The sequence below is a fragment of the Giraffa tippelskirchi genome, chromosome X (assembly GCF_054371585.1).
Source record: "Giraffa tippelskirchi isolate mGirTip1 chromosome X, T2T-mGirTip1v1.2.pri, whole genome shotgun sequence".
Classification (NCBI taxonomy): Eukaryota; Metazoa; Chordata; class Mammalia; order Artiodactyla; family Giraffidae; genus Giraffa; species Giraffa tippelskirchi.
Genome location: NC_137289.1, coordinates 3,549,903 through 3,572,801, shown reverse-complemented (window position 1 = coordinate 3,572,801; position 22,899 = coordinate 3,549,903). Strand labels below are relative to the sequence as shown.

Below are 22,899 nucleotides of genomic sequence, written 5' to 3'. Positions count from 1 at the left end.
AAAGGACAGCGAGGTCTTGCTTGATAGAAAATGGGCAATTGCAGGCTGAGAACACCCAAGACTCATAGACACCATAGAGGTTTTCTGGGAATGGCAGGGCTCTGTTGGATTTGGATCCCAAACTATGGGGTCATAGGGAATCCCCTTTATGGGGCACTGAAGGGACATGATCTTCAGCCCCTTACTTGGACTAGAGTGCCAAACAGCCTTTGTGACAATAAGAGCAAAGTCTCAGCTCTGGCTTTGGGACTACTGGATCTAAAGAAACCTTACAAACTGTATGCACATGAGAGAAAAGGCATAAGCCTTGGGGTGCTAATCCAAACCCTGGAGAATATCCACAGACTGGTTGCCTACTTCTCAAAATAACTAGAACAGACTGTCAAGAGGTGGCCTCCTTGCCTTCAAACTGTGGCAGCTAGTTGTGACATACTTCAAGGAGCTGAGAACTTTACCCTGGGGCAACCCACCACTGTGTATGTTCCTCATCATGTCCTCGCTTTGCTGGAACAGAAAGGGGGTTATTGGCTGACTTCTGGGAAAATGGGAAAGTACCAAGCGGGAGTTCGAGTCACTTCAGCCCTAAATCCAGCCATATTGCTGCCAATTGATGCTGCACAATCCCTGAGCACGACTGCCTACACACCATCGAGCTAGTGTACTCCAGCAGACTGGACTTAACGGCCCAACCCTTAGCTAAGCCGGATGTGGAACTGTTCACCGACACAAGCAGCTTTGTGGACAAAGGTAGGTGATGCACTGGGTATGCAGTGGTAACACTCACAGAGACTGTGGAAACAGAAGCCCTGCACCCAGGGAGCACAGCTCAGAAGGCAGAAATCAAGACCCTAACAAGGGCCCTGCTCCTTACTAAAGAGAAGCAAGTAAATATATACACAGACTCTTGCTATGCATCTTCTGTAGTGCATGCTCACAGGGCAATCTGGAAATAAAGGGGGCTCCTCACTTCAAACAATAAAGACCTAAAACATGCTCCTGAAATTGTTACTATTAGAAACAGTCCATAAGACTTCACAAGTGGCCATAAAGCACTGCCCAGGCCACCATAAGTGTGAGATTCATATAATAAAGGGGAATTGGTTAGCTGACCAAGCTGCAAAGAAAGCAAGCCATGATAAGGTCACCCCTTCCACAGATTCACTGGTATTTTTACCAGCCAGCATATTCAGAAAAGGACGAGGAGAGGGCCAAAGAGTGTGTTTCACTCTTGACCATAACTCACCTGACTGGAAATGTAATGCACAAGGAATTGTTTTGATCCCTGTGGCTCTCCTGGACACTGTGCTGCAGCACATCCCTGAGAGCACCCATTATGGGACAGATGCCAAGTTACAGTGGATTTGGAAACATATAATGGAACCTCACCTCCAAAGGACCATCTAGCAAGTCACTCGGAATTGTATGATTTGTGCTAAAAATAACCCCCAAACCTCTTTCAGACCTCCTCAGACGGGGACCCAGAACAAAGGAACTTACCCCACTGAGGTCTACCAAATAGATTTTACTCAAATGCCTCAAATTGTAGGAATCTTCAGAACCTGCGAGTATATGTGGACACCATTTGAGGATGGGTGGAAGCCTATCCCACCCAGACAGAAAAGGCCTCTGAAGTGGTTAAAGTCCTCCTTAAGGAAATTATTCCCTGCTTTGGACTACGTAATATCCTCCAAAGTGATAACAGGCCTGCTTTTGTCTCTAGCATAACCCAACAAGTGTCTAAAACACTGAACTGATTGGAAGTTACATTCATCCTGGGGATCAGAAACAACATGAGAAACTGAATCAGACATTAAAAAGGAGCATTGCTAAAATATGTCAAGACACTAACTTAACTCACTTGTATAGGAGGAGGTGACCAACACCATCCCCCAAAAAAAGAAATGCAAGAAGGCAAAATGGTTGTCTCAGGAGGCCTTAGAAATAGCTTAGAAAAGAGGAGAAGCGAAAGGCAAAGGAGAAAGGGAAAGATATACCCAACTGAATGCAGAGTTCCAGAGAATAGCAATAAGAGATAAGAAAGCCTTCTTAAGTGAATAATGCAAAGAAATAGAGGAAATCAATAGAATGGGAAAGACTAGAGATCTCTTCAAGAAAATTAGAGATACCAAGGGAACATTTCATGCAAAGATGGGCACAATAATGGACAAAAACGGTAAGGATCTAACAGAAGCAGAAGAGATTAAGGAGAGGTGGCAAGAATACACAGAAGAACTGTACAAAAAAGATCTTAATGACCCAGATAACTATGATGGTGTGGTCACTCACCTAGAGCCAGATATCCTGAAGTGTGAACTCACATGGGCCTTAGGACACACTGTTACGAGCATTAGGAAGCATTACTATGAGCAAAGCTAGTGCAGGTGATAGAATTCCACCTGAGTTATTCAAAATCCTACAAGATGATGCTGTTAAAGTGATGCACTCAATATGTCAGCAAATTTGGAAAACTCATCAGGGGCCACAGGACTGGAAAAGGTCAGTTTTCATTCCAATCCCAATGAAAGGCAATGCCAAAGAATGTTCAAACTACCATACAATTGCCCTCATCTCACATGCTAGCAAGGTAATGCTCAAAATCCTTCAAACTAGACTTCAACAGTATGTGAACTGAGAACTTCCAGATGTACAAACTGGACTTAGAAAAGACAGAGGAACCAGAGATCAAATTGCCAACATCCCCTGGATCATACAAAAAGCAAGAGAATTCCAGGAAAACATTTACTTCTGCTTCATTGACTATGCTGGACTGTGTGGATCACAACAAACTGTGGAAAATTAAGAGATGGGAATCCCAGACCACCTTACCTGCCTCCTGAGAAACCTGTATACAGGCCAGGAAGCAAAAGTTAGGACCGGAGATGGGACAACAGACTGGTTCAAAATTGGGAAAGGAGTATGACAAGGCTGTATATTGTCACCCTGCTTATTTAACTTATATGCAGAGTACATTATGTGAAATGCCAGCTGGATGAAGCACAAGCTGGAATCAGGACTTCTGGGAGAAATATCAATAACTTCAGATATGCAGATGACAGCACCCTTATGGCAGAAAGCAAAGAAGAACTAAAGAGCCTCTTGATGAAAGTGAAAGAGGAAAGTGAAAAAGCTGGCTTAAAACTCATCATTCCAAAAACAAAGATCATGGCATTCGATCCCATCACTTCATGGCAAACAGATGGGGAAAAAGTGGAAACAGTAGCAGATTTTCTTTTCTTGGGCTCCAACATCACTGCAGACAGTGAACTGCAGCAATGAAATTAAGACACTTGCTCCTTGGAAGAAAAGCTATGACAAACCTTGACAACGTATTAAAAAGTGGAAAAATCACTTTACCGGCAAAGATCCATAGAGTCAAAGCTATGGTTTTTCCAGTATTCATGTACAGATGTGAGAGTTGGACCATAAAGAAGGCTGAGTGCCGAAGAATTGATGCTTTTGAGCTGTGGTGTTGGAGAAGACTTTTGAGAGTCCCTTGGACAACAAGGAGATCAAACCAACCAACCCTGAAGGAAATCAACCCTGAATATTCACTGGAAGGACCGATGCTGAAGCTGAAGCTCCAGTGCTTTTGCCACCTGATGCAAAGAGCTGACTCTTTGGAAAACACCCTGAAGCTGGGCAAGACTGAAGGCAGGAGGAGAAGGAAGAGAGAAAGGAAGAGATGGTTGGATGGCATCACCGACTCAAAGGACATGAGTTTGAGCAAACTCAGGAGACAGTGAAGGGCAAGGAAGCCTGGTGTGCTGCAGTCCATGCGGCAGCAAACAGAAGGACACAGCTGAGCAGCTGAACAACAACAAGGCCTTGCCAGAGCACCAGCTGACTGCAAGGAGGACAGGACCACACGTGGTATTATTCACCATGCATTCATCTGTCAAGTTAGCTGGAGTAAAGCCATGGATATATCACACTGCTTAAAGTAGCCCCACTGTCATCAGAAAATGACTCAACTCCTGAGAAGCCAGAGAGCAATGGGTTTGTGAACCCTTAGAAGGGTTAAGGTTGCTCTTCAGAAAGTTTATGTATTGAGATTAAAATCTCATTGTAGTAGGAATGTCATCAGGTTCAAATAGTTGTAGATAAAGAGAACTGTATTGCTTACCAAAAATTTTAAAGAATATTCCCAACCCAATGCTGATCAATTCCATTTCACGATCACTCCCGCGTCTCCCCTTTTCAGTGGGAGATAGCCAGAAATATCATCACCCCTTTTCCTACAAGACTGTGGAATGGACACTGACAGTGGGGAAATGTAATAGGGGCTGGGCAGGTGCAAGCTACCGCAGCCGCACTCAGCTCTTGGTCAGCACCACAGTGGGTCCCTCCCCCAAGCAAGCCACTGTTAGTGAGCAACTGTCAACCAGCCAACATTAGTGGGCCTGCTGAGCCATGGGTTGGTGCCATAGTGAGCCCTTCCCCATAGTGAGCCCCTCCCCAGCTCCCTGTATAAAAGGAGCCCAAATGTGAACAGAGGGAAGACAGACTTTATTTTTTTGGGCTCCAAAATCACTGCAGATGGCGACTGTAGCCATGAAATTAAAAGAGGCTTGCTCCTTGTAAGAAAAGTTATGATCAACCTAGACAGCATATTAAAAAGCAGAGACATTACTTTGCCACCAAAGGTCCGTCTAGTCAAAGCTATGGTTTTTCCAGTAGTCATGTATGGATGTGAGAGTTGGACTATAAAGAAAACTGAGCATTGAAGAATTGATGCTTTTGAATTGTGGTGTTGGAGAAAACTCTTGAGAGTCCCTTGGACTGCAAGGAGATCCAACCAGTCCATCCTAAAGGAAATCAGTCCTGAATATTCATTGGAAGGATGGATGCTGTAGCTGAAACTCCAATACTTTGGCCACCTGATGCAAAGAACTGACTCACTGGAAAAGACCCTGATGCTGGGAAAGATTGAAGGCAGGATGAGAAGGTGATGACAGAGGATGAGATGGTTGGATGGCATCACCGACTCAATGGACATGAGTTTGAGCGAGCTTTGGGAGTTGGTGATGGACAGGGAAGCCTGGTGTGCTGCAGTCCATGGGGTCACAAAGAGTCATGACTCAGCGACTGAACTGATAATGCTCTACACCTATATATTTCATTACCCATTAGACATCACCATTTGGGGATCTAATAGGTATTTTGACCTAACATGTCCAAATCTTACTCTTATTCTCTCCATTTCCTATGCCCTCCAAAATATCTCTTCCAATAGATTTCCTATCTCAATAAATGGTAACTCTCAGGAGCATGGATCAAAATCCTTCAAAATCTTTAACATAATCGATTGCTCCCTCTTCCTCGCTCATGCATGTTTCTATGTGTGCATGCACAAATGTAGACACAGATTCAGATACACTGACAGTTCTTTCTTCAAAATATATTAATATTTACAATTTAACCACTTCTCACCACTTCTGCTGTTACCATTCTGGACTAAGCTACCATCATCTCTTTCTTAAAGTACTGTAATAGCTTTCTAACTTTCCTTGCTTCTGTACTTGTCCCCTTAAATGTATTCTCAGAGGAGCAGCCAAAATGAATCTATTAAAATGTAAGTCAGACTCAGTCTCTCTTTTGCTTAAGACTCTTCAAGTTTCCCATCTCTGAAAGAGAAAAATCCAAATTTCTCCAAAGAGTCTCCAAATGTCCATGCAATCTGATTATTTCTACCTTTCTTGTTAGGCTTCTTATTTTTCACCTCTCTGTCTCTCCACCCCCATTTAGTTTCAGCATGTCTCCCAAATGAGGTAATTTCCCACTTTCCTACCTCACCCACTCCCTTGTACCTAAGCCTAGGAAGGACCATCTGGTCAGCCAAAGCTCAATACACAATCCATACTGTGTGTGTATTCACATTCTAGCTCGTTTATGCGAACATGAAAAATATAAGTGGGCTTACTTTTAATTTAGCAAAGAATTTTCACACAAAATTATAGAATTTCTTCATTATAACACTGGAGTTTCTTTTCTTTCTCTCTGCCTCTTTTTCAATCTTTTTATTTCTTTGTTCTCTCCTCCCTCCCACTCTCTCCTTATTCTCTCCCTCTCTCCTATCTGTATACATGTCTATTGCTTTCTTTCCCTGTCCTTCTGTTCACTCTTTCTCTCAGCTGGGTTAGCACTGAAGATTTATTTTTAACAACAGTTGGACTTTGACTAGCTTGGGGAATTTCGTCCTTCTGCATGTTAGTCTCATACCTCTAAATTCCTTCCTGTCTGTTAATCCTATATCTGATCATAAATAATACATATTATAGATTTTATATAAGTTATATTGTGTAGAGCTGAAACGAAAGCAAGTGGAGTTTTCAAAAACTTACCAAATTAGCAATTATTTTATGTAACTGAATATATTTTTAAAATATATTCTCCTTTTCTATCCTTTCCTTCAATTTCTTCCAGAGAAACTGTCTCTCTTCCAAAGAAGCAAAGAGGGTGACTTAAGATCAGTAAGGTGGTGGGATATGACAGTCCCGGCTTTAGTACCTTGTCATAAAAATATGGTTTAGCAGCTAACCATGGAAAATAACACATCTGTGAAAATCCCAGATCCAAGAAATAAAGCTGAAGCAGCACCCACTCCCACCAACCCATGGCATGAAAAGCAAGAAAAGCCACATTAGAAGGATAACACAAGTGGTATCAATTTTTGCTTTCTTCCCTCCCCCAGGCCAGCTCAGCTGCAGCACCTAAGAGGGTACTTTTGAATCTATGGTTTCTCCAGTGGGGAAATGAGAACCCGAGGCAGATACCTAGCTTTCCTGGGCATTCCCCTAGAGGCCCACTTCTGCCATGTGTGATAGGGAAGGCTCTGGGAACTGCAAGACCAGATCATTTCAGGTCAGCTTGCACAAAGGGATGTAGTATAACTTACAGCCAACAATGTGCAAACCTTGGAGGTGGTACCAGGACCCCTGCCAGCAACATCTCCTGGTCAAAAGTACAGTCAGCAGTCTAATCTCACCTGCAAGGGAACCCAACCTTTGAGAGCAGTGTCTGAGAGAACCCAACCTCTGAGAGCTAGCCCCTAGCTCTGGCAAACAGACTAGTACACATAGAGGCTCCACCCAACAGTGAAGCTGACGCCAACAGCAAAACTCCAGCAGATCCCTCTTTCAGTAGCAACCAGCTGGGAAATAAGGCCACGCCCCTTGGTGTCTGTTGCTGCACCGCAACAAAATGGTGACCTCAGCAGCTGATTGCCTCTGTAGCTATGCAGTAGTGGGGTTTTGGCGCCCCTGTCCACAAACTGGACATTCTCTTTGGTGTCAGTGGCCTCCCATGCCAAAATGGTGACCTCAGGGCTTAACTATCTCTCTGGCTAAGCAGCTGTGGTGTTTTGGTGCCCCACCCACAAAATGGTGTCTATGAATTGGTCAAAACACCTGCTGCACTGCTCTTATTTTCTGATTTATTTTCACTTACCTATGTTCCATGTGTAAATAAATAATATACACAATAATAGTAATAAAAGTTTTTCTAACAAACTTCAAATTTCTAGGAAAGATGCAAAACTAAGATCATACATTCATATGTTCCTCTTAGAAAATTAATGTAAAAGTTGCAAACAAGGCAAAATGGAATCAGGGCTGAAGCAGGGAGCAGTGTGAAGAACTGGCCAGAGAGTTTGAGAAATTTCAGTTGTTTATTTAATACATGCTTGAATTTGGAACAAAGAAGAGTCCTCTACTTAGAATTACTGCATGTTGGACTTCCCTGGTGGCACTGTGCATAAGAACCCGCCTGCCAAATCAGGGGACATGGTTTCTCTCTCTGGTCCAGAAACATTCCACATGCTTTGGAGCAACTAAGCTATGTGCCACTACTGAGTTGGTGCTCTAGAGCCTGTGAGTCACAACTACTGAGCCTGTGGGCTGCAACTACTGAGCCCATGTGCTGCAACTGCTGAAGCCTGCACACCTAGAGCCTGTGATGACAACAAGAGAAGTCACTGCAATGAGAAGCCCATATAACACAATGAAGAGCAGCCCCTGCTCGCCACAACTAGAGAAAGCCCATACAAAGCAATGAAAATCCAGTGTAGCCATAAATAAATAAATAAATACAATTATGAAAAAAAGTTACTTCATGCTGAGGACTGGTACCATTCAGAGAGAAAGCTACCCATACAAAACAGAACATCCATGGATTGTGGGTCTTCATCTGGCCCAACTTCCCATTGATATTTTGGACCGTACATAAGGGAGCATATTCATAAAGGAATGCATATAATTTATAGTCACATGAAAACAATATACTATGTGAGGTAATGATATTTATATGGTTTCTAAACCAAAGAGTATCAAATAATATACAGCAAAAAGTCTCCCTCCTTCAAGCCATTTCATCTCTCCTTCCTTCAATTAACTGTAATTAATAGCTTCTTGTGTATATTCTGGAAATACTATTCCTATATTAATATATATCCTATAGTCTTTTGTGGTTTTGTATTTGCTTTTTTCGCTCAATGATATATCCTGTAGATATTCCCATAGAACTTCCTCATTCCTTCTTACACCTGCATATTATTGAATTTTACAAATGAATTGTAACATATTAAATCACCTCTTCACTGATGTATTCTCTATCATGTTTTCAAAACTAATTTGGGACTATAATCTAGTATCTGAAGTAACCCTATTTTCAAATAAGGTCATATTTGGAGGTACTGGGGGTCATACCTTTTGGGGAGACATAATTCAATCCATAAAATCTGCATTGCCAAGAATGAAGGGAAACTGGCATGCTCAGACACTGATAATGAGAGCATGAATTGTTTAACCTTTTAGAATGGCAATTTGTCAATATGTATTAAAAATTTTTAAATGTGTCTACTTTCTGAAATAGGAATCTCAATATTTTGTCTTGATCCTAGGCAGGTAATTACACAGGAACAAAATTCTATGTGGAAAAAGAAGGTCTTGGCAGTGTTATTTATAGCATTAAAATAGAAAATAATTATAACTAATTTGTTAAATGAATTATGATCCACGAGTATGAAGCCATTAACATGAAGATATTATTGAATTTCATAATGAAATGCTACATTTCCCACTGATAGCAACATTTGTCATTGTCAAGAATGCTGGCTATGGCCTCGGAGGATGGCATTTTAATTTTCGTTTTTAGAGTAACTAAAACAGGTAATAATTAATATATGTCTATTCTGATTATTAAAATATTATTACTAACTACTTACAGCTAACAACAAAATACAAATGTTGGTGAGGATGTGTGGAAATGTTAACCCTCATGCACTCTTGGCGGGAATGTAAATTGGTGCAGCCACTATAGAAAACAGTATCGAGTTTCCTCAAAAAATTGAAAATGCAACTACCATATGATCCAGCAATTTCACTTATTGATCTGAAGAAAATGAGAACACTAACTTAAAAAGATATATACTCCCCCATCTTCACTGCAGCATTATTTACAATAGCCAAGACATGGAAGCAACCTAAGTGTCCATCCATGGATGAATGGATAAAGATGTGACATATAGAGATACAATGGAATATTATTCAGCCACAAAAAGAAGGAAATTTTTGCTGTTTGAGACAACATGCAATGACCTTGGGTACATTATGCTAAGTAAAATAAGTCAGACAGAGAAAGATAGACATTGTATCTCACTTATATGTGGAATCCAAAAAACAAAACAAAAAAATCAAGCTCACAGATACAAAGATTAAATTAGTGGTTGCCAGAATCCAAGGGTAAGTGTTAGGTGAAGTGGGTGAAGGGAATCAGAAGGTACAAACTTCCAGTTATAAAATAAATAAGTCCTTAGGGTGTTATGTACATCATGGAAACTATAATTACTACTAATATAAATACTCTACTGCATATGTGAAAGTTATTGAGAGTAGATCTTAAAAGTTCTCAGCATAAGAAAAAATTCTGTAACTATGTATGGTGATGGATATTAACTAGACTTACTGTGGTGATCATTTCATAGCACAGACAAATATTGAATCATTATGCTGTACATTTGAAACTAATATGTCAATTATATCTGAAAAAAATATATTACTAGCTTGTGTGTACATTTTACTTGAATCCTGTACTTAGTGACAAGAAAACAAGCCTACAATATAAAATTACATAAAAAACAGCTTGTAAGACAGTATCAATATTAGAGTCCCATTAATATAAAAATATGTTTATGATTAAAAATGCAAACAGAACCTTCTTAAAGGTTACACACCAAACTGTATAATAATCAATTAATGCACTAAATTCCTCTAAAAAGTTTTTTTCTAGATGGAATTTAAGAATGTTTTAATTTACATTTTTTGCTTCTCTGATATTTCTAATTTTTCTATCATGAATGTGTATTGCCTGTGTGATAAAGGCTAGACAAACAGTGGTTTAAGGAAATAAGATGGGGCTGCTGGAATGGCTAATGATGGGTCTCAAAAGTTGATATCAGGTGAACAGTACCAAGGAGGGATGGATAAGTCAGGGGAATGAACAGATGCTGTAGCCCCAGGAACTCTCTCCATTCTGCTGGGTGGACCTCTGGGGTGCCTGGGATGCCCTTGATCTTTGTGGGCTTGCTTTGCTGTGCTGGGATGCACAGAGCCTTCATCGGGAGCCTTGGTACTCTTTGCCCACAGGCTGTGGTGGGAAGGAGTGGGGCAACTAATCCCAGAGGAGGCTGGTTGCAGCAGCAGGAGCACCCCAGAGCAGGAGGTAACTTCCGTCCAAAAATGAAAGCATCACAGTAGGACAATGAAAGTACACTTTGCACATGCAGGCAATGAAGGTCCTCCTCGCTCCCTCCCTCTGCTTGGGGAGAGCTGAACTGGCCAGGCGGGGACTTCCCTCCCACCCTAACAGAACAACTGACCTTCTCCAAGAGGTCATGTTCTCACAAACCTCTGGTCTTTTGAACCTCAGTGTTACCATTCTCAAGAATAGCCTTTTCCCACACCAAATTCTGAATCCCTAAATCCTGTTGTCCTTTGCATGCGTACGTGCTCAGTCACTTCAGTTTCGTCTGACTCTTTGTGACCCTATGGACTGTAGCCTGCCAGGCTCCTCTTTTCATAGCATTTTCTCAGCAAGAATACTGGAGTGGGTTGATATGCCCTCCTCCAGGAGATCTTCCTGACCCAGGAATTGAACCAGTGTCTCCTGCAATGCAGGAGGATTCTTTACCCACTAAACCACCTGGGAAGCCCCCTGTTGTCCTTTAATTCTTTTCAAATGCTGCTTTTTTTTAGGTTCCCTCCCCTGGTCTGAGGATGGAGGGAAAACAGAACATGGACATACTGCAACATCACAAGGAGATGGAACAGCAGTGTCCAGCTAATGGAAAAAAAGGACAAGAGTATCCTGCTTTGTAACTGTGGATTCAGAGATCTTCCATGGAGACAAGCGTTGAAAGTTCCCACCCTTTCATGTGAAAAGTAATGTAAGGCATGTGGGCTCCTAAGATATACTCCATTTTGCCAAATACCCTAAAGTTAGTTGGGATGCAGGGTGTCTCCTTCCTAAGGCTCCTACAACTGATAAGTTTCTAAATAGACAGGACTTAAGGCTACAAAACAAATCTCTAAGTTCCATTTATCAATATCCTAGGAAGAGCCATTGAGAGGACCTGGCAATGTTTGCCAGATACACTTGTTTCTGAAATGGGAGATTCACTTAAGAAAATAATTCCATGGCTCATTTCTGGACCTCCTGGATGTGTTCTTGCCACCTCTGTATTGCCGGAGTTAAGCAATATTTTCATGAAACGTTTAGGATCAAAGTTTAGCTCTCCCAACATTGTGGCTTCCCTTTGCTTTCTCTTCTATCACAGTCCAGCCTTAAAGACCTTGATCTTCTAACTCACCAAGAGACAGCATGGCATCATAGTTAAAAGCATCGTCTTGGAAGCCAATCCGCCTGAATTCAGCTCTTGGCTCTGACATTACATAACTGTGACATAGAACAAATTACTAAACATCTGCATGCCTCAGTTTCCTTAACGTAATGCTACCTACATCAAAAGACTGTTTCCTTATCATAAGTTATTATAATCATTTAAAACAGTGACGGATACGTGCTACAGGTTAGAAAATACTTGTTAAATAAAATAAATAAATACCTGTACTAGACCGGATTATTTCTGTCCCAACAACATGGCCCAGCAGGTCATATTGATTCAGTCGAGAGCCATCTTGTGCCACTTCCACAGATTTGTTCTTCCCAAGAGTCCAAGAATAAATGACTTCAGCTGTTGTATAGGCATCTAATGCAAAAAAGTCAAGAAGGAAAAGGGAAGGGAAAAGAAAATGATTATCTTCGATAGTAAACTCATACGAGATTGAAATATAACTCCCATCCCAAAAGACTTTTTAATATGTGGTCTGTCTCAAAATGAATTACATTTGTCCATGCCTGTACTAAGTACTTGTTGAATAATTATTAATAGTTTACTCTGGACACCATTGCCAACATCCACTGGATCGCAGAAAAAGCAAGGGAATTCCAGAAAAACATTTACTTCTGCTTCATTGACTATACTAAAGCCTTTGACTGTGTGGATCACAACAAACTGCGGAAAATTCTTAAAGAGATGGGAATACCAGACCATCTTACCTGCCTCCTGAGAAACCTGTATGCGGGTCAAGAAGCGACAGTTAGAACCAGACATGGAACAATGAACTGGGAGGCGACAGTTAGAACCAGACATGGAACAATGAACTGGTTCAACATTAGGAAAGGAGTATGTCTAGGCTGCATATTATCACCCTGCTTATTTAACTTATATGCAGAGTACATCATGCAAAATGCTGAGGTGGATGAAGCACAAGCTGGAATCAAGATTTCCAGAAGAAATGTCAATAACCTCAGATATGCAGATGACACCATGCTAATGGTAGAAAGCAAAGAGGAACTAAAGAGCCTCTTAATGAAAGTGAAAGAGGAGAGTGAAAAAGCTGGCTTAAAACTCAAAATTTTATAGACTAAGATCATGGCATCTGGTCCATCGTTCATGGCAAATAGATGGGGAAACAATGGAAACAGTGACACATCTTATTTTCTTAAGGCTCCAAAATCACTACAGATGGTGACTGAAGCCATGAAATGAAAAGACACTTGCTCCTTGGAAGAAAATCTATGACAAACCTAGACAGCATATTAAAAAGCAGAGACATCACTTTGCTAACAAAGGTCTGTATAGTCAAAGCTATGGTTTTTCCAGTAGTCATATACGGATGTGAGAATTGAACCATAAAGAAGGCTGAGCACCGAAGAATTGATGCTTTCAACTGTGATGCTGGAGAAGGCTCTTGAGAGTCCCTTAGACAGCAAGGAGATCAAAGCAGTCAGTCCTAAAGGAAATCAACTCTGAATATTCATTGGAAGCACTGATGCTGAAGCTGAAGCTTCAAAACTTTGGCCAGCAGATGTGAAAACCTAACTCCCTGGAAAAGACCCTGATGCTGGGAAAGACTGAGGTTAGGAGGAGAAGGAGGTGACAAAGGATGGGATGGTTGGATGGCATCACCGACTCAATGGACATGAGTTTGAGCAAACTCCAGAAGATAGTGAAGGATGGAGAAGCCTGGTAGGCTACAGTCCACAGGGTCACAAAGAGTCAGACACAACTGAACGACTGAAAAACAACAACAACAACTCTGGACACATAGAAATAAACCCAAAGTGGTCACAGTCCAGAAGACTCACAGTGACTCACAGTCTTCTGGACTGCCAATAAACCTTTATAAAGTTTTCCTTCTCTTGGAGGATAGAGAATAGTGGCAAGGGGAGGAATGGTTAAAATATTATCTAATGCAGATGTCACAAATTCAAACGCCCACAGGAGCTAGAGACATATCTTAAATGACCTAATTAAGCTAGCTGTAAGAAAAATAAACTTCTAGAAATGTAATAAAATTTTCTTTAATTATTAATAATTATTGGGTGAGCATATGAATTATGGTAAAAAATCATGTTAGGGATATTTTAAATTAAAAATGAAAAATTACAAATTAAAAAAGCAATAACTAATGATTACAATTTTATTTTGAAACTTACAAGTTTAATCTGGTTTAATCTGCAAACCAGAAACCTGCCACCATTTCTTTTGTATCAGCGTATTAATATCAGGTCTTGTATTTGGAATTTCAAAGTTGAGTATGGAACTTAGCACAGATTAATTTTAACAGGGGTGTGGGTAAGAAAATGGTGAGGGAATGAGGAGTGAGGTTATTTAGTTATAGTCAGTATCTTAAAGGAATAGAGTTGTTTTCTTTCTAGACACAGATGAACTCTTAGCACAGTGGGTTTTATATTTGGAGTGAGCACCATGCCCTAGCTCAAATATCTAGGATCATTATAAAGGGAACCTGACCGCCATACTGCTCACCCTTTTCATTCATTTTTGAGCTGTTTATTATTCAAGTCACTCAGAGATCTCCAACTCATGGTGGCAGCTATCATGTCCATAACATGCTCTATTTAAACATTTTACCACAAAGCAAATAATTGCTAGTCCATCTACCAATGAAAAATATAAATTCTGTATCCCTACAAAACTTTGAAATGTATTTCATAACAGTGTGACAAAAACATATGTATTAATTGTGATCTGCTTATATTACAGTTTTAGGACTATTTTCAATATATTCAAGAAAAAACATTTCCTGATTTGTTTATAATGGGCCACATGCCCAAAAGTTCCTCAGGCCATCAAAATTCTCATTGAAATTATGAGAAAATACACATAACTCTATGGTATTGTTTTAAAATCTGTGCCATCATAAGTGATGAAGGAGAATGCCACAAGAAATCTAACTTTTCCACATAATATGCGCTGTATATGTTCTCAGTCATTTCTTCAATTCACTGACAAAAATACTCGATTAAATATATAGTTACTGCTGCAATTAAATCATTTTTATAAATTTGACATCTAGAAAATATTCTGATGCCTGTGAAGGTTAATTGCTTAATTAATATATAACTACATTTCCCAGCAGCAACACTTAATGTATACATTCAAATACAAACCTGTTGAAATTTTAATCTATTTGATAGGTTTTTAAATTTCAGTCTGCTTTAAGATTTTCACTGTACATCTTTTTAAATGTATCAATTATGGTTCTTATAATGGATTGCATAATGTTGATATCTGAAGTTTTATTTCTTCAAACAAAAGCAAACTTTGTATGCAAAGCAATTGTGTATAAATATTCATTTTTACTAGTAAATGAAAACTCACAATCTTTCTTGAAATAGTCCTTTCAGTCTATCTTCTATTTATTTAAAATATTTATAGTTATGGGTACAACAACTATGTCACTTTCCTCTTTATTCAACTAGGAGCTCTTAGTTCTACCACATGTAAAACAAGAATGTGAGTTGACTAATGGCAACTGTATCCTGTTTTTAGTGAGAGAGTAGAAAGTTCCCATCTAAAGAGACAGACACTTTCCAGCCCCATATGGTTCTGGGCCTGTGGGGATTTGAGCTCAATGTTGTCCTATCTTCTGATTTCATAAAATAATAATAATAAATGAATTGGAATTCTGTGTGATATCTCCCAAATTTCAAATCTTGGAGGATAATTTTGAAAGTAATTAACACTTATTATGGGCTTCCCTGGTGGCTCAGTGGTAAAGAATCCACTTGCAATGCAGGAGATGTGAGTTCAATCCCTGGGTTGGAAAGATCCCCTGGAGAAGGAAATGGCAACCCCACTCGAGTTTTCTTGCCTAGGAAATCCATGGACAAAGAAGCCTGGTGGGCTACATCCATAGAGTCAGAAAAGAGTTGGACATGACTTAGTGCCTAAAACAACAGACAACACTTATTATGTCAAATAAAGGATATTTGCAAACCACCAACTTGTAACTTAGTTGGACCTAATACATATCTAAAGGACACTCCATCCAAAACAGCCGAATACACATTCTTTTCTGTACACATGGAAGTTTTCCAGAGAGATCACATGATGGCCACAAAGCAAGTCTCAATAAATTTAAGAAGATAGATATTATGTCAAGCATATTTTCCAACCACAAAACATGAATCTGGAAATCAATGATTGGAATAAAAATGGAGAAAACACAATTACATAAACACTTAAAACATCATGCTAATAAAAAAAACAATGAGTCAAAAGAAAAATCAGAGAGAAAATTTTTTAAAATATCTTGAAAAAAAATGAAATAAAAGCACAATATTCAAAAATCCTACTACATAATTGCACTCATCTCACATGCTAGCAAAGTAATGCTCAAAAGTTGCCAAGCCAGGCTTCAACAATACGTGAACCGTGAACTTCCAGATGTTCAAGTTGGTTTTAGAAAAGGCAGAGGAACCAGAGATCAAATTGCCAACATCTGCTGGATCATCAAAAAAGCAAGAGAGTTCCAGAAAAACATCTATTTCTGCTTTATCGACTATGCCAAAGCCTTTGACTGTGTGGATCACAATAAACTGTGGAAAATTCTGAAAGACAGGGGAATACCAGGCCACCTGACCTGCCTCTTGAGAAATCTGTATGCAGGTCAGGAAGCAAGTTAGAACTGGACATGGAACAACAGACTGGTTCCAAATAGGAAAAGGAGTATGTCAAGGCTGTATATTGCCGCCCTGCTTATTTAACTTATATGCTATATGCAGAGTACATCATGAGAAACGCTGGGCTGGAAGATGCACAAGCTGGAATCAAGATTGCTGGGAGAAATATCAATAACCTCAGATATACAGATGACACCACCCTTATGGCAGAAAGTGGAGAAGGACTAAAGAACCTCTTGATGAAAGTGAAAGAGGAGAGTAAAAAAGTTGGCTTAAAGCTCACCATTCAGAAAACTAAGATCATGGCATCCGGTCCCATCACTTCATGGCAAATAGATGGAGAAACAGTGGAAACAGTGGCAGATTTTATTTTTTTGGGCTCTAGAATCACTGCAGATGGTGACTGCAGCCATGAAATTAAAAGAAGAAGTAAAAGAAGAATTAAAAAAAGAATTTTCTTCTCCTTGGAAGAAAAGTTATGACCAACCTCGACAGCATATTAAAAAGCAGAGACATTGCTTTTCCAACAAAGGTCCGTCTAGTCAAGGTGATGGTTTTTCCAGTAGTCATGTATGGATGTGAGAGTTGGACTATAAGGAAACCTGAGTGCCGAAGAATTGATGCTTTTGTACTGTGGTGTTGGAAAAGACTCTTGAGAGTCCCTTGGACTGCAAGGAGATCCAACCAGTCCATCGTAAAGAAAATCAGTTCTGAATGTACATTGGAAGGACTGATGTTGAAGCTGAAACTCCAATACTTTGGCCACCTGATGCGAAGAGCTGATTCATTTGAAAAGACCCTGATGCTGGGAAAGATGACGGGGGGGTGGGTGGAGAAGGGGATGACAGAGGATGAGATGGTTGGCTGGCATCACCGACTCAGTGGATATGAGTTTGAGTAAACTTCGGGAGTTGGCAATGGACAGGGAGGCCTGGTGTGCTGCAGTCCATGAGGTCGCAAAGAGTCAGACATGACTGAGTGACTGAACTGAACTGAACTGATTCAAAAATCCATGGGATGCAGCAAATACTAAGAGGGACATTTATGGCAATAAAAGCCTATATCAAGAAACAAAAAAATCTCAAATACACAATCTAATCTACCATCTAAAGGAATTAGAAAAAGAAGGGCCAGCAAAACCGAGAGTCAGCAGAAGGAAAGAAATTATAAAGATTAGAGGAGAAATAAATTAAGTAGAGACAAAAAAAAACCCCCACAACAATGGGAAAGATCAATGAAGGCAAGAGCTAATTTTTTCAAAAAGATAAATGAAATTGATAAGACTTTAAGCCACACTCACTAAAAGAGAGAGAGGACCCAAACAAACAATTAAAAAATGAAAGAGGAGAAATTACAATGACTATCACAAAGACACAAAAAAATCATAAGAGAATACTATGAGCAGTTATATGCCAACAAATTGGACAACCTAGAAGAAATGCATAAATTCCTAGAAACATACACTCTTCCAAAACTGAGGAAGAAATAGATAATCTGAACAGACTGGTCACTAGTAGGAAATTGAATCAGTCATCAAAAAACTCTCAAGAAACAAAAGTCCAGGACTAGACAGCCTCAGAAGGGAATTCTATCAAATATATAAAGAAGAATTAATACCTATCCTTCTCAACTATTCCAGAATATTGAAGAGTAGGCAACATCCCCAAATTCATTCTACAAGGCCATTATTACCATGATATCCAATTAGATAAAGACACTACAAAACAGAAAATTATAGGCCAATATATCTGATTTTTATATAGATATAAAAATCTTCAATAAAATATTATCAAACCAAATCCAGCAATATGCAAAAAAGAACTATTTACCATGGTCAAGTGCAAATTATTCTAGGATGCAATCATGGTTCATTATCCACAAATCAATCAATGTAGTACACCTCATTAACAAAAAGAAGACAAAAGCCACATGATCATCTCAATAGATGCAGAAAAATTTTACAAAATTCAACACCCATTCATAATAAAAACTCTCCAGAAAGTGGGCATAGAGGCAACATACCTCAAAATAATAAAAGCCATCTAGGACAAACCCACAACTAATGTTACAGGCAATGGTAAAAAGCTGAAAGCTTTTCCTCTAAGATCAGGGAATAAGACAAGGATGCCCAATCTCACCATCTTTATTTAACATAATATTGGAAATCCTAGTCACAGCAATCAGACAAGAAAAAAATGGCATCTACATTAGAAGGAAAGAGGTAGAAAGGTCACTATTTACAGATGACATGATACTATATATAGAAAATGCTAGTCACCACCAAAAAACTATTAGAACTATTAAATTAATTCAGCAAATTTGTAGGATTCAAGATTAATATACAGAAATCTATTGCTGTTCTATACACTACTAAGAAACTACCATAAAAAGGCAAATAAACAATCCCATTTATAATTATATCAAAAATAATAAAATATGAAGGAATAAATTTAACCAAGGAAGTGAAAGATCTATATTCTGAAAACTATAAATCATTAATGAAGGAAATGGAAGATTATACAAACAAATGGAAATGTAGCCAATATTTATGGACTGGGAGAGTTAATATCGTTAAAATGTCCATATTGTTCAAAGCAATTCACAGATTTAACACAATCCCTAACAAAATACCCATGCCATTTTTCACAGAACTAGAACAAATAGTCCTAAAATTTGTATGGAAGCACAAAAGACCCTGAAGAGCTAAAGCAATCTTGAGGAAAAAAAAACACAAAGCTTGAGGCATCACACTCTCTGACTTCAGACTGTATTACAAAGCTCTAGTAATCAAAACAGTATGATACTGAACAAAAATAGAAATATAGATCAATGTAGCAGGATAGAAAGCACAAAAATAAACTCATGCACCTATGGCCAATTAATGTATGATAAAGGAGGCAAGAATATACAATGGAAAAAAGATAGCCTCTTCAATAAGTGGTGCTGTGAAAACTGGCAGCTACATGTCAAAAAATGAAATGAGAACACTCCTTCATACTCTATACAAAAATAAACTCAAATAGACTAAAGACCTAAATGTAAGACTGGAAATCATAAAACTCCTAGAAGAAAACATAGGTAGAGCAATCTTTGACATAAGTGTTAGCAATATATTTTTGGATTGTCCCTTTAAGCAAAGGAAACAAAAAGATAAATAAACAAATAGGACCTAATTAAACAAAAAATTTTGCACAGCAAAGGAAACCAACCAAAACTTGATTTAAAAATATAGAGAAGACCTGAATAGACATTTTCCCAAAGACATACAGATGGTCAATAATCAGTCACATGAAAAGATGCCCAATATTACTAATCGTCAGAGAAATGCAAATCAAAACCACAATAAGATATCACTTCACATGAGTTATAATGGCTGTCATCAAAAAGATCCCAAATAATAAATTTGGTAAGGATGGATAGACTTGGTAAGGTTGTTGAGAAAAGGGAACCGTAATACACTAGTAAATGGCAACACACTCCAATATTCTTGCCTGGAAAATCCCATGGATGGAGGAGCCTGGCAGGCTACAGTCGATGGGGTCGCAAAGAGTCGGACACGACTGAGCGACTTCACAATACACTAGTACATTGTTAGTGGGAATGTAGATTGATGTAGCCACTGTGGAAAACAGTATGGAGGTTTCTCAAAAAACTAAAAACAGAACTACCATATGACCCAGCAATTCCACTCCTGGGAATATATTTGCAGAAAATGAAAACACTAATTTGAAAAGATATCTGTACCCCAGTGTTCATAGCAGCAGTATTTGCAATAGTCAAGATACAGAAGCCAACTTAAATGTCCATCAACAGATGAATGTATAAAGATGATACAGTGTGTGTGTGTGTGTGTGTGTGTGTAAAATGGATACTGTTGTTTAGTCAGTAACTCATGTCCAACTCTTTGTGACCAACATGGACTGTAGCCCACCAGGCTCCTCTGTCCATGGGATTTTCAAGGCAAGAATACTGGAGTGGGTTGCCATTTTCTTCTCCAGGGGATCTTCCTGACTCAGGGATCAAACCCACATCTTCTGCATTGGCAGGCAGATTCTTTACCATTGAGCCACCAGGGAAGCCTAAAATGGGATATTAGCCATAAAAAGAAAGAGATTTTGATATCTGCAACAACATGGATAGACTTTGGGGGTTTTATGCTCAGCAAAATAAGTCAGACAAAGAAGACACATACTATATGTAATCACTTATATACAGAATCTAAAAATTCCAACAAACTAATGAATATAAGAAAACAGAAACAGACTCCCAGATACAGGGAACAAACTAGTGCTTATCAGTGGGTAGAGGAACTAGGAGATGACAAGATAGGGGTAGAGGATCAAGAGGCACAAACCACTATGTATAAAGTACATAAGTTACAAGAAAATACTGTGCAGCACAAGGAATACAGCCAATAATTTATAATAACCTTAAATGGAATATAATTTATTAAAATACTGAATCACTACGGTGTACATCTGAAAGCAATATAATATTTTCAATTAACTATACTTCAAGTTTTTAAGAAGTGAAATAGGGGTTTTAGTCCATAGGCTATAAAGTCTTGTGGACAGGACTGAAATAGAGATGACATGGCCAGACGTATGCTCTAGAAAGATTGTTCAACCAGCAGTATGGATGACTGGTTGGAAAGAATGAAACTAAAGCCAAAACAGTTAAAAAGGCCATCACAATGTTTTGTGTGAATGACATTTAGGACACAATACATAGCATTAGTGGGATGAATTGAGTGGAATGGGGAGGAGATCTCAGTGGCAGAATATAACTGTGGCTTGGCTTCCCTGATAGCTCAGTTGGTAAAGAATCTGCCTGCAATGCAGGAGACCCCAGTTGGATTCCCGGGTCGGGAAGATCCCCTGGAGAAGGGATAGGCTATCCACTCCAGTATTCTTGGGCTTCCTTTGTGGCTCAGCTGGTAAAGAATCTGCCTGCAATGCAGGAGACCCCAGTTGGATTCCTGGGTTGGGAAGATCCTCTGGAGAAGGGAAAGGCTACCCACTCCAGTATTCTGGCCTGGAGAATTCCACGGACTGTATAGTCCATGGGGTCACAAAGAGTCGGACATGACTGAGTGACTTTCACTTTCAAGAAAGGAAAGGAGGAAATCTAAGGAAGGATTCTAGATGACCATGAGTTTGTAACTTTTGCAAGTATTTGACTAATGATGGAATTCATTCACCCATCGGGGAACAGAAGTCTTTCCCTTCAGAACTTCTCTTTCTTCTCTTCTCCTTCCCTGTCCCATGGGTTTCTTTAAACCTTCAACTTCCCTCCCAAAGAGTCCTACCCCTTCTCAATTTCAATCTATTTTTTTTTCTCCCCGTGGAGGAGCAGAGGTAGAGAGGTGTGGGAAATGGATGCTGCAGAAAGGAGACCTATCAGACAATAAGAACTACAGCACTCCCAGAATGGCCCCCTTAACATATATTGTATTGGCTATGATGTCACAAGCATCTGCTTGCCTTTGGTTGCTTTGCCAAATGCCTCCTTCTGTTACTTGAGCCTTGGTATGTGCCAGGCTCCAGGAATATGAAAAGTAAAAATCACTCCTGCCACAACAGCACAAATGAGCAAGAATTCCCTTTGAACTCATACTGTCAGAAACTGATTGCTTGCTTGCTTGATTCAGTCACTCATATACTGAGACATTATATTAGACAGTTAATGTACAGAAGTCATAAGACATTTGAGGTCCCAACCCTTCACTGAACTTATAGTCTAGTGCAGAAAGAAAATATGTGAGTAAATAAAGAAGATAATATCATACAGTGATAAGTGCTATAAAAAATAAGACAGAGTTTATGACGTGTGGAGGAGTTTAATTAGATAGAGTGATCAGAGAAGATCCCTTTGAGGGGGTGGCTTTTTAGCAGAAAAACAGAAGATGAGCAAAAGCCAGAGTTTGATGGAGAATATTTCAGGAGCCAAACAAACAAAAAACAGAAACTGTAAACTCTTCTGAGTGGGAAATATTCTGCAGTGTTACAGTATTCTAGGAACTAGAAGAAAGCCAAAGGAAAGGGGAAAGAGAGATGAGATGAGGTTGAAGAGGTTAACAACAACCTGATCACGGGATCTAAACCAAGACACAAAACACAAAAGGTTTCAGAGAAAAAATAACCAGCTTGGTTTGGGCATATTCAGTAAGAATACAAAAGTTCTGATGAACATAACAACCACAGCCTAAGGTTGGCATACTATGAAACCATGTGGAAATAAACACTCCAGAGGTTTATAACTAATTCAAATACTTCAAACTGTCAAGATTTTAAAATATCCAAAGTTACAGGGTAAGTTATAGGCAAGTATGCATGTGTGCCAAGTTGCTTCACT

The 22,899-nt window shown here is 39.3% G+C and overlaps 1 protein-coding gene across 6 annotated transcripts in view; it reads right to left on the bottom strand.

Moving 5' to 3' along the window:
• Window positions 1-22,899, bottom strand: part of GABRA3 (gamma-aminobutyric acid type A receptor subunit alpha3) — a 272,860-nt gene that overhangs the window by 68,012 nt on the left and 181,949 nt on the right. For all 6 annotated transcript variants that reach the window (XM_081563606.1, XM_081563607.1, XM_081563609.1 and 3 more), the window contains exon 7: window positions 12,119-12,262. In XM_081563606.1, the coding sequence (XP_081419732.1) occupies window positions 12,119-12,262 (144 nt within the window). The remainder of the gene's footprint in view (window positions 1-12,118; window positions 12,263-22,899) is intronic.